The following is a 13,488-nucleotide window of genomic DNA, read 5'->3' on the forward strand; positions in this document are numbered from 1 at the left end:
CAGGTAGGGACAGTACAGGTTGATCGCGCTTCGTCATTTAAATTTGCCAGCAATAAACGATGGATACACACGTCGCGTTCGATGATTGGGTAATCAATTTGTTTCACCCTTGAACTTTTGAACTTTGTACTGCTGACCGTATTGCATATATAGTAGTCCGCGCAGATTCATAATTCTTTACAGATAATCGCCAATTTCGACAAAATATAAACAGTTTAAGTAATAAGTGTAGCATAAGAAAATACAGTACTCAAAATGTACACTTAAATCAGAGAAGTTCCGTGATAATTCCTGCACTATTTTTTTTAAATACCGGAAGCAAACTGAGTTATAGGGAAACCAGGAAGTGATCGTCTGCAATCGTAACCCCAGCGAGTCTGCAACTATGCAGAATGAATAGTCTAACTATGGCTCAAGTGTGTTACATATGCTGGCTGCTAGGCCTGTCTGTGTATTTTGCATCGATCCTGTTATCTTCTGGAAGACTGAACTTTTTCAAGAACAGGGATGGTTACTACGACCGCAAATACAATTACTTCCCAGAGTCAGAGCGTCTCAAACGCCTTGAAGATGTAAAGCGCATGTTTTACTTCGGTTACGATAACTACATGAAACACGCTTTTCCAAAAGACGAACTTGACCCTATTCACTGTACGGGAAGAGGACCAGACAAGGAAAATCCGTAAGTTTGTCGCGCCTTATGGCAATCATAATTAGCGTCAAAAACGATCGACACATTTTTTGCTACCAGCATTGAGATGCAAAGGTTACCAAGTCACGGGAGATCGAGAGAGTGTTTGTGACCCTTGACATGTAAATAAAGTGTTGCGTTTGGACGGACAAACGTGTTAGACGTACAGTGCACTATCTTGATAAGATAGCAAATTTTACTATTCAGCAAGTAAGTTGACTGAAACGCAATGACATTAGAAAAAGAGAGAGCAAAACCGTGATATCAGACACTCGTATCGTCTACCGCATCTGGTTAAGTATAGGAACACAGTCAATGTTGCATTTCACTTGAAATTGACCCATGTCTATGAAACTGACACGCCCCCTTTTAGCTCTTCGTGGTAGGGCCGTGTTATCGGCTGTGGTTAGAGGCGTAGCGGGTAACACACAGCCCCTCCCCCCAGAGCTAAGTTCCTCTGCACAAGGGACTGCTGTTCCGGTAAGAGTATAAATAAGTAACACTGTGAGTGCACCTCACTGGCACCAGTATGGGCTGTTGTTAATGTGAGCAAGAGTAAAGATTGGTGGATACAGACAATGTTTCAGATTAATCACCGGTGACCTAGGGAGTGGTTAGGGTACAGGCAGGGATAGTGGACCAGTGTTGTGTCCAGAGGCCTCTCTCTCAGTAGCCCTGCGTACGATGCTGTGTGTTCCGCTACAGCTAATAGCCCCGCTCACGAGCGGGGCTATTAGCTGTAGCGGAACACACAGCATCGTACGCAGGGCTACTCTCTCAGCTAACAATAATAGTTGAAACATGGAGGTAAAAAACAGACTATACTCCGAAACAAGATAAGGAAAATAAAATGTTGTAGCATTTTAAAGCCTTAAAGCACAGGACTATATGTATAGATACAATCATGGAGCTGCTTCTACCACAACCTTTACTATTAAATCTCTTCATTGGCATTTTTTGCGCACTCTCTTTTCCTGTTGGTCATACCACTTCTCATACCTCTCTTTGACACTTTCTGTAAATGTGCAGAATTTTTTGAAACAATTTCCTTGCCTAGCAGTGGTTACCTAACCACATTCATTTCCATGTCTCTGTACACTTTCCACTAATATTATATAGGGCTCAGCCCTTGGTGTCGTGCCAGGGGTTGAGATTGGCAATGTTATTTGTATTGATTCATGATAAAATATAATTTATTGTTACTTCATATGACATTGAACTATGCCCAGTTTCCCTCTGATGAAGCAGTTCACGACATCAACCCCCTGCAGCAGTGCAGGTATAAATTTTCTGTAATGTGTAAAAATGTTGAACAAAATTGGCAATTTTTACCATGATAACAGCCTATTGTGTTAAACAAGGGATGTATTATGCAATAATTATCATTGCAATGGTAACCGCACTGCAGCTGCACTGCCCACCTTCCACTGGCAAGCTGAAAACTATGGCGTTCTGTCTAAAAACTGGCAATTTTTGGATCTAATTATTGACATAGGGGGCGCTTTTCTAAAATTCAATCCCAGCATTCTTTGCGTATGCCGCCGCCCCACCCCGTTCATTAGTCTGGCAGAGACCCTGCGATTCGCGTTCTTCCCTGTAGGAACACGCGCGCGCCCTTCAGAGACGCGACGCGAATCCCAGGGTCTGGACGTTCTTGCAAGCGACCGGTCGGATTTATGCCTGATCCGGGTACTTTACAGAACTCCACACATCCGTTAATCAAACAAAAAATGACAAGTACCATAGCCAAATAAAATCAAAAATGAAAAATAATAACATACCGCATATATAGGTCTACTGGCTAATAGTGTAAAATTCTTTCCGCCCAGTTAGATAGGTGTTTCTTTTGAGGTCACTACCCTTATGAATATTCATACCCTTGCAAAAACGGACAGTCGCTGTGTCTGGCAGCGCGTGCTCACAGCTGCACAGCCTTCGAATGCAGGCCCATCGCGGCGCGCACAAAACAAGGCACAGCGACTGTGGAGAGTCTACCCGTTCATATGCACGACAGTTTTCTCCCATTTTCTATTTTTATGCATGATATTAACGACATTTTGGATCAGCGACAAGGTGGATAATAACACTAACTGGCTAATACAAGAGATATATTTTATAAATGGCATGTTATATAATAATTTGCATGTTTTGTATTTGTTTATTTATTTATGAGTACTCAAAAAATCATGGCGCCCATGCATTAAGTCGGGTACACTTGCGGTTACTCGCATAGTATTTTATGAATCTGAGCATGCGTAGTAAGTAAGTCGGTTGCGCGACTACTAAATAGATTCAGAGTCATCTCTAGGTGACCCCAGTCTTCAGCTATTTTTATAAAACAACTATTCAGTCATTAGTCAAGGGTTTACCAAGCCTGGTATATCCATGGTAAGGTAAAATCAAGATTTTGATGTAGATTTGTGGGTAGTTTTCATAAAGAATTGCTAAAATATGAATTCATAAAGTATGTCTGTGAGTGTGAAAATATTTTCCTGTGTGAGGTATACATTATTCACCCAATATCAAACACAATAACATCACCACTGACACTTTCGTTCACAATTACAAATGCACATCTTACTTTATCTGAGAACTACGTGTATTTGTGGGTTTCAGCTTTTTCAGGTGAGGTGAATTTTGCTGTTAAATGACATTAATGTCCAATAAATGTAGGAATATTTATGGTGGAATTTCTGACTTAATTGCCCCATAATGCTAATTATGTATTGTAGACTGATGTTTCACATTTTCTGTAAAACTTCTAAGTGCTTTTCTGAGAAACAGTATAGTTCTGTTCTGGCACTTGGAATTCAGAAACAGACAGAGACGTGTTTGATGAATCACTTCAGTGTTCACTATTGATCTGACAGAATGATCTGACTGGAGGAATATATTCAGTATCCCCTTTGAACAAACAAACAAACAAACATACACCTAAGCAAACAAACAAACAAACAAACAAATTGGTTTGACAGATAACACATCCACATGCACTGCTACAGCAGAGTAAGTCTGTTCGAAAAATTGGAATGGTTAAATTTCTATGGTAATTTGGACAATAGGCGGCATGACAAAAGGTAAATACAAGGCATCCATTGACATGTGAAATTGACAATCAGAATCAGAGAGACAATATATTGTTACGTGCAGAGAAAACGAACAAAAGGGTGAACTCAGCAGTTAACGTTTAAACAAAATTTATTACGAAAATAAAACTAATTGCTAAAGTTAGGGATAGAATACAAGCTTTAAAGTGTACAGACTACTTATCTCAGCTGGGACGGCAAAGCTCCAGTCTCAGAGTTGTAACAGTCAGTTGGATGAATGAACAGTCCTTGCAGGCTTGAAGCTGCACAAGTCCACAGTATAAATCCAGCGTTGGCAGTGAAGGTCTTGAAAAGTCTTGAGAATGACTACTGCTGGAGTTTAGTAACACACAAGAGACACGATCCCAAAAGTCTGACTGGAAGCTGAGCACGTCCCTTTTATAAAGGCATATAAGAACAATCTAGAACTTTTATTGACATGCTAATTACTGTTCTAAAATTATCTCCCTTACACAACTAATCAACTTTCCAGAACATTCCAAACATGATTAATTGAATTCAAGGTTGTTAGGTCATCAAGGGCAGTGACCTTGAGAATGTTCTAGACTAATTGAACTCAGGTCATGATGAGTGTGGGGTAAATGACCTACATAACACACCCCCTCTTCAAAAAAAGAAAATTTTTCAAAGAAAAATCTTTCTTTTACAAATGTAATCTTGAAAAGGATTTAAGTACTCAAATTTTGTTTACTCTAAAGTAAAGTTTCTTGAAAGTGAACAACAATAAAATTTCTTGAAAGTGAACAACAATAAACTCTAAATACGAGAGAGACAGTCTGCAATTAAATTGTCTCTGCCTTTGATATGTCTAATGTCAAGATTAAACTCCTGTAACATTAAACTCCATCTTAGCAATCTCTGATTTTTGCCTTTAAATTTCTGCAGAAAAACAAGAGGGTTGTGATCAATATAAACCACTATTGGCTGATTTGAAGAAGTAACATAAACTTCAAAATGCTGTAAAGCTAATATCAAAGATAAACACTCTTTTTCAATTGTAGAGTAGTTTCTCTGGGATTTGTTAAATTTGCGTGAAAAATAGCAAACAGGATGATCTACACCATGACTATCCTCTTGCAATAAAACAGCACCAGCAGCCGTATCACTAGCATCTACAGCTAATTGAATGGCAAAGTGAAATCTGGTGCAGACAACATGGGGCACTTTGCAGTATGGCTTTAAGTGTATCAAATGCCTGTTGGCATTGCTCTGACCAAACAAACTTTACTTTCTTTTTAAGTAAGTTAGTCAAAGGCTCAGTAATTGTGGAGAAATTTGGACAGAATTTTCTGTAGTAACCAGCCATACCGAGAACGAGAAAGCGCATCAGTTGTCGTTTGCAGTTTGGTATGGGAAAACTTGAAATGGCACTGATTTTGGCATCAACAGGTTTTACCTCACCCTGTCCTACAGTATGTCCGAGGTAAGTCACCCTCGCCCAGCCAAACTCAGATTTGGCAAGGTTGACAGTCAACATTGCTTTGCTCAGTCTCTCAAAGAACTTCCGCATGAGCTTGATGTGTTCCTCCCAGGTGTCACTATACAGGACGACGTCGTCAACGTAAGCTGCACACCGCCGCTCTAGCCCGGATATGACGTCGTTGATCATCCGTTGGAACGTTGCCGGAGAGTTCTTCATCCGAATGGCATCACCTTGTACTGGAACAATCCGTCTGGTGTAACAAAGGCGGATATTTCACGAGCACGATCCGTCACAGGGACTTGCCAAAATCCCTTCAGTAGGTCAAATTTCGTCACATACTTGGCTTTTCCCACTCGGTCGATGCAGTCATCAATCCTCGGGATTGGGAAAGTGTCTGTCTTTGTTAAAGTGTTGACCTTCCTAAAGTCCGTGCACATACGATAACTGTGGTCTGATTGGGAACAAGTATGCACGGCGAACTCCAGTTACTTTTACTGGGTTCAATAAAGTCATTGTCCAGCAGGTATTTGACTTCTTCCTGGAGATATTTTGCTTTTGTTGGATTCAGTCTGTATGGATGTTGTTTTACAGGCTTACTGTCCCCAACATCAACGTCGTGATAGATGACGTTTGTCCTCGTTGGAACATCTTGAAACAGGTGTTTATATTCATGGAGCAGTTCTTTCACCTGTTGTTGTTGTTCTGGCTGGAGGTGTGCCAACTTTGTAGACTCCAGCTTCTCCAGGATTTCTGAGTTCTGAAGCTTGACCGAGCCCAGCTTTGAGTTTAGAGTATTTTCACTCAAGTCAGTTTCAGTATCGCTATCTTCATAATGGCTTGAACTGACTGCACTGACAGGCTGAGTTATAGTAGGATTATCCCTATCCAAATATGGCTTAAGCATATTTATGTGACATAGCTGTTTTTGTTTTCGCCTGTCAGGTGTTATTATGATGTAATTTAAATCACTCAATTTCTTATCAATTAGGTATGGCCCAAAGTAACGAGCATGGAGTGGTTTGCCAGGAATCGGAAGTAGAACAAGAACCTTTTGACCTGGTTCAAACTTCCGTTTTGAGGTGCTTTTATCATATTTGGTTTTCATTGACTGCTGAGATGACTCAAGATTTTCTCTGGCTAATTCACATGCTTTAGAGAGTTTTGTACGAAAATCTGACACATATTGCAAAATATTCAGACAATCATCATCGTCTGATAGGAATTTCTCTTTAATGAGCTTAAGTGGGCCACGGACTGTATGTCCAAATACAAGCTCAAATGGGCTAAAGCCAAGAGACTCTGAATTGACTCTCTAACAGCAAAGAGCAAAAAATGAATTCCTTCATCCCACTGCTTCTCTGTGTCAAAACAGTAGGTCCTAATCATGTTTTTCAAAGTTTGATGAAATCGCTCAAGAGCACCCTGACTTTCTGGATGATAGGCGGATGACCTATACTGTTTAATGCCTAGCTGATCCATTACTTGTTGAAAAATTCCAGACATAAAGTTGGAGCCTTGATCGGACTGGACACATTTAGGGAGGCCAAATAAAGTGAAAAATTTGACTAAAGCTTTCACTATAGTCTTTGTCTTTTATTTCTCAGTGGTATGGCTTCTGGGAACCGAGTTGATGTACACATTATTGTCAGCATGTACTCATTTCCTGATCTTGTTTTTGGTAAGGGCCCAACACAGTCTATTAGAATCCTACTAAATGGTTCTTGAAATGCAGGAATTGGCTGTAAAGGGGCCTTTGGAATGGTCTGATTGGCTTTCCTACCATCTGACATGTGTGACAAGTTTTACAGAAATGTGTTACATCCTGCCTGAGATTAGGCCAATAAAAGTGACTGAGAATTTTATGATAAGTTTTCCTGACTCCTAAGTGACCAGCCCAGGGGGTTTCATGGGCCAGGCGCAATATTTCAGCACGGTAGGGCTTTGGAACCACAATTTGATGTTTTATAGCCCAATCGTCATCAACCAAAAGTCTGGAGGTCTCCATTTACGCATGAGAATACCAGACTTTGTATAATAGGAAACAGAGCTATCTGAAGTTTTACCTTCATCATCTACCCTGTCAAACAAAGACAAAATATCTGGGTCTTTGTGTTGTTCTGCAATGAGATTTGATCTAGAAAATGTCTGACTTTGGTCAGCAGAAGTTTTACTGGAAGTTTCAAATCCACGAGGGATAACGGAATGATCCGTGTCAAACACCTGACTGAGAAAGGTGTCATTTAAGTCAACATCTGTGACATTATTTTTGAGAGTATTTTGATTCTCGGAAGTTTTCTTTGACATGGCTCGAGTAATGGCACATGAAGGAAATAAATCGGGTATCTCTTGTTCAATTGGCTCTGGATCCTGATCTAAACTAGGATTATCAGTCACAAGTGGATTAGTAATGACCTTGTCCCCAGCAAGGTCGTTTCCAAGAAGAAGGTGAATCCCTTCAAAGGCAAAAAAGGCCTAATACCTAAAGCCACAGGTCCAGAAACAAAGTCCGAAGACAAATAGACATTATGGAGAGGAACAGGAATGTAGTCATTACAATCTACCCCCTTAATAAGAACTTTAGAACCTGAAAATGACTTTTCAGAAAACGGCAGGGTATCTGCCAACAAAAGAGACTGGGAAGCCCCGATATCTCTTAAAATTTTGACAGGGGTAGCGGAAGAGAAATCACTAGAAAGTGATATAAAACCATCATGAATAAATGGTTCGAAAATACCCATAATGCTATCTTGAGAAGAATTGACCTTGACCTCATTAATTGGGGATAAGAGGGGTTTAACCTCAGAAAATGTGTTGCACACATTATTAGACTCTAATTGAGTTGATGAAGAAATAAAGCCGGTGGGCTTAGATCCACTTTGACCACCACGTTTTCTTTTCAATTTGAAACAATCTGACATTAAATGGCCGTCTTTCTTACAATAATTACAAGAAAGTGTACCGAACTGTTTGTCAGAAGGAGATTGAGACTTGGGATCTGATGATGTGGAAGTGTTACTTGAATTTTGTGAACTGTTGTCATTTGATTTCCTACTCTCCTTTGAAAAATTCTTGGATGAAAAGGAGGAGTTAAATTTACCTGCATTGTTTCTGTAGGAAAAGGACTGGGATGGTTTGCTGAGAAATGAAGATTTGTGAGTCAATGAATAATCATCGGCCAAACGTGCAGCAACCTCCAATGTATCTGCCTTTTGTTCATTGATAAATGTCTTGATGTCACTCCGGATGCACCTTTTAAATTCCTCAATCAAAACAAGTTGTCGCAATTTGTCATAATTCTGACTGACCTTTTCCGAAGAACACCAACGATCAAACAGTTGTTCTTTTGTTCTAGCAAATTCAACATAAGTTTGATCCTTCACCTTCTCACAATCCCTAAATTTCTGACGGTAAGCTTCAGGCACCAACTCATAGCCCTTGAGAATTAATTCCTTCACAGAATCATAATTTGAAGCCTGTTCTACTGACAACTGAATGTAAATTTTCTCTGGCTTTACCCACCAAAGCACTCTGCAAAAGCATAGACCAGGACTCCTTAGGCCAATCCAGACTCTGAGCAATTTTCTCAAAATGAAGGAAATATTTATCAACATCCTTTTCTTGGAAAGGGGGAACTAACCTGAAATGCTTAGTGATGTCAAAATTGTCTGAAGGGAAGAATTTTCCTGACTTTCTAAGCTCTAAACGTCTCATTTCTAACTGCAGTCGGTGTTCTGCTAATTCTCTTTCCTTTCTTTTTCCTCTCTTTCTTTCTCCCTTTGTCTTTCTTCCATTTGCAATTCTTTTTCTTTCATTTCCAATTCCCTCTCTTTCTGTCTTTCTTCCATTTCTAATCTTTCCTGCCTATCTTTCTCTCTCTGTCTTTCTTCCATTTGTAATTCTTTCTCTCTCATTTGTAATTCTAGTTTCTTGATCTCCAAATTTGTCTGCATTTCTAATTCTAATTTTCTGAGTTCAGAGGTAGACTCGGGCTCATAATCTTTTAAGGCAGACTCCTCAAAATGGCCTGATTTAACTAAATGTTTTGCAATCTTGAACTGTATTTCTCGCTTGCGCATAGAGCGTTTAACTTCTACCTTAAGGAAATTGGCCAGTGTTATGAGGTCGTCTTTTCTGAGGGAATCAAATGTGTCCTGATCAAGGTCATCCATTTCCTCTGGTTTAAATTCCGCCATGATTAAATTTCGCTGAGTTCACAGTATACAGTAGTTTTAAAAAAGCAGGAAAAATGTTGTCAAACGGCTCAAAATATTCGTATCCCGGACGAGCCCCCAATTTTGTTACGTGCAGAGAAAACGAACAAAAGGGTGAACTCAGCAGTTAACGTTTAAACAAAATTTATTACGAAAATAAAACTAATTGCTAAAGTTAGGGATAGAATACAAGCTTTAAAGTGTACAGACTACTTATCTCAGCTGGGACGGCAAAGCTCCAGTCTCAGAGTTGTAACAGTCAGTTGGATGAATGAACAGTCCTTGCAGGCTTGAAGATGCATAAAGTCCACAGTATAAATCCAGCGTTGGCAGTGAAGGTCTTGAAAAGTCTTGAGAATGACTACTGCTGGAGTTTAGTAACACACAAGAGACACGATCCCAAAAGTCTGACTGGAAGCTGTAGCACGTCCCTTTTATAAAGGCATATAAGAACAATCTAGAACTTTTATTGACATGCTAATTACTGTTCTAAAATTATCTCCCTTACACAACTAATCAACTTTCCAGAACATTCCAAACATGACTAATTGAATTCAAGGTTGTAGGTCATCAAGGGCAGTGACCTTGAGAATGTTCTAGACTAATTGAACTCAGGTCATGATGAGTGTGGGGTAAATGACCTACATAACAATATATATTTTAAAGTAATGCAAACACAAGTATATAAAACAGTAAATTATAACATCAATATACAGCAGTACATTGAATAACAATACTGCATATGTCTGTAGTTTTTATTCTTACAAAGGATATGTAACCACCTGAGAAATCTTTTGACTTTTGAAGAAATCCAAAGTTATGTAAAGATTTTGTATTTCTTCTGCAAAATGAAATAGCTTACCATGAGTCCCCTAACCCTGCATAGTGATTGCTAGTTGCTTAGAGATAGCCTATTTAATATTCCTTTGGGTGGGCTTGGAAAATTGATTTTTGGAGTATATTTTTTTCTCTGCTCCACTTGGAATAATTTACCTACTCTGCTGATTCTGGCAACCTCTTTTCATCTTCCTTCTCAGGGGAATCTTGTTTTCTCATGACGAGAACAATCCCACCTTTTTTCTGTTGAAATGTTTTCCTTTACTTGACATAGCTAAAACAGGTATTAGCAAATCAAATGGTCCACCCCTGGTTTAAATATGAAATTATATTAGAAAGTGCAATCTACCATGTGGTTTATTTTAATGCTACAAGACATGACGCTTATTGTTCACAATTAACTATGTATAGTGTAAGTTTAGTGCTAGGGCAAATGTGACTGTCAGTCTTTTGTTCGGCAAGAAACATGAGCAAAGGGTCACATTGGTAAAATGTACTTATTTTATTATTGTTTTATTTGTTATCAGTATATATTTGTGCAGCGTATGTCTTTTGAAATTCAAACAGAACAGAGATTTTTTGATTTGCACTTCTTTAACTATCACAGAGTGTTTCATTACATACCAAAGACAGCGTGACTCAAATTCTTGTTTAACTTTAAACCATTTGAAAATTGTTTTATGTGTATTTCATACTTCATTCTGGTTTTCAAGGGTATTTATACTTTATGTATGACTGATGTTGATCATCTAATTTGTTTCAGTGATAACATCAATATCAATGATGTACTGGGAGATTACGCTCTGACTCTGGTTGACACACTGGACACATTGGCGGTAAGTATACCTTTCTTATTACCGGCAACTTTCCTGCAACTTTGTTTCCTCAAGTATAGCTAAAGATTGCTTCATCTCTTTCATGTTTAGCAAATGCAGTCGTCATAAATATTTAATGTTACAAAAAATGATTGAAAACCACTGAGGGACATCAGAAATAATTGTATTACTAAATCTATAAAATAAATAAAAAATAAGAACATTAATGAAATTGCTTTCAATTAATGCAAGTTCGCAAGTTAAAATGTCAAAGATTCTGTTGCATTTTTAAGTGAATGTATAGCATGTCCAATGATGTATTCGTGTGTAAAAAATGTTAACTTTATTAAGTAGCTGTGCATGCATTTTGTAACAGGAATATGTTAGCTGAAAAGAGTAAGCTATCAAAATAATACTATCTGGACTTGCAGGAATCTATTGTATGGGCACAGCATGTTGGCTTGCTATTAGTTACCATTGATTTTGCAATTGCATCAAGTTTTATCAGAAATATAACAGTAAGTTTTGAACCAGAAAGACAAAGAGTGTAGTGGCATTTGGTAATATAGCTTTGTCATAAATATTATTCACCTTAAGCAATATGTACCCCTTCTGATCCATAATAGATGGAAGCAAACTTTGCACAACATTCAATATACGAGGTGAAGTAGAGTACATTATGGAGTGCAAAGTTTGCTTGAGTCCATTATGGAGGAGGGAGGGGGGTACATTTTTACTATTTGATAGTTTTGGTACATTTTTGCTATTATTTGATTGTTTTGGCAGTGTGAGTGAATATGTAGGAACAAAATGTAAACATAGTTTGAAGCCAGTGAGCGTTGTCTTGCATGATCGGCCCTGAATCTGTACATTTACACACACTCCGCACTGCACTTCAGGACTTGTGGCTATTCTGCAATAAGAAATACCACAGTTGCATGCCCAGTCCCTAGGCATTTAGCACATTTTCTGTTTACAAGCTGCTATTACATAATAGATTATCCTTTTCCAATAATTAAAAGAACTTTTACATTATGGGAACAAGTAACTTTACACATACAAGTAACTTTCACTGCCCGTGCAAAATCTGAGCACTCAACAGTTTCTACCAAACATCTGTGAAATCATGTTGCTGTATCTGAGGATAGTCAAGATCATGTAACATCAAAGATGCATAGGTGTATATAATTTTCCAAATGCTCAAATGTTTCTCTGGCTGTTCTAAAATGTCGAGATGTTAGGTGGAGATACTAAAATGACAAAACATGGCATGCTAACAGTTCATCTCTGGGATCAATGTAAGCTGGTTCAGCAGTTAGAAATACATAGCAACATAGTCAGTATCTCATCATGTCACCATGTATTACACAATTTGTGTTGGAACTCTTTTGTGCCCTTTGCACCACAGTAAAATTCACAAAAGTAATTTATTTGTCTCTCTATGTTTATTAAAAACTAAACAGTAACCGAGTCAAGTTGTTTTCCAGAACTTATCAACAATGTATGAATGGTGTTGAATGGAATGTTTTATTCAACTCACATATGTTTTTAATCTAAAGGACTAGGATTTTTACAGATCTTTGGTCCTTTTGCCGTGAAACTTTTCACCTTAATTTAGCAAACTGCCACTGGTGGCATGAAAAACACTAATGTCAACATAATTGCACTGAAATACGTGAAAGAAAATGTACAAGAGAGTTGAAGTACAAAGATTGTAGAAAAATATGGTATATTATATTTATAATGGATAACAAAGATGCAGCTTTGATCTTTGTTTCTGATGCCATGGACAATGAATTACATTATAGTAAAAAGCGCCCTCTCACAATGGTAAAGTTTCTAACTTTTGTTTTTCCCTATCTGTGGCTAGATATGTAAGTATGTACGTATGTATGTATGTATGTATGTATGTATGTATGTTAGTGTGCATGCGTGCTTGCATGCGTATATGGATTTGTTTCAAAACTGTAAAGTGATGTTTTGTTCGACAAAATACATTTCCAGGAGTTTTATATATTTTCATAGGTCATGGGAAATGTAACAGAGTTCAAAAGAGCTGTCAACCTGGTCCTGCAGAATGTTTCATTTGACAAGGACAACACTGTGCAAGTCTTCGAGTCAACAATAAGGTTTGTTTATATGTTTTACACAATACACAGAGTCAGCCATGTAGTGAAAGTGTTGCACTAGCATTTTTGTTTCAGATTATATACAACTATGCATTTTCTCCCATTCACCCATCATATCTGCCCAATAAAATCACATGTATTCTGGTTACAATATATGGTGTACACCAAATACTCACGGTCGTCGTGGCAAAAGGTAAGTTTTACTGGTTGATGTACTTCTTCAAAATATTGCATTCCCACAGGTTGTCACAAATGTGTGTTAGGGAATTTTTTGT

At 38.2% G+C, this 13,488-nt stretch overlaps 1 protein-coding gene across 1 annotated transcript in view; it reads left to right on the top strand.

The window, feature by feature from the left end:
• Positions 1 to 210: 210 nt before the first annotated feature.
• The window catches only part of LOC139135935 (ER degradation-enhancing alpha-mannosidase-like protein 1), a 492,448-nt gene continuing 479,170 nt past the window's right edge, over positions 211 to 13,488 (top strand). Inside the window, exons 1-3 of the mRNA XM_070703714.1 lie at positions 211 to 682; positions 11,033 to 11,105; positions 13,110 to 13,213. Coding sequence (XP_070559815.1) covers positions 393 to 682; positions 11,033 to 11,105; positions 13,110 to 13,213 — 467 coding nt within the window. The 5' untranslated portion in view covers positions 211 to 392. The remainder of the gene's footprint in view (positions 683 to 11,032; positions 11,106 to 13,109; positions 13,214 to 13,488) is intronic.

The sequence above is a fragment of the Ptychodera flava genome, chromosome 6 (assembly GCF_041260155.1).
Source record: "Ptychodera flava strain L36383 chromosome 6, AS_Pfla_20210202, whole genome shotgun sequence".
In the NCBI taxonomy this organism is placed as follows: domain Eukaryota; kingdom Metazoa; phylum Hemichordata; class Enteropneusta; family Ptychoderidae; genus Ptychodera; species Ptychodera flava.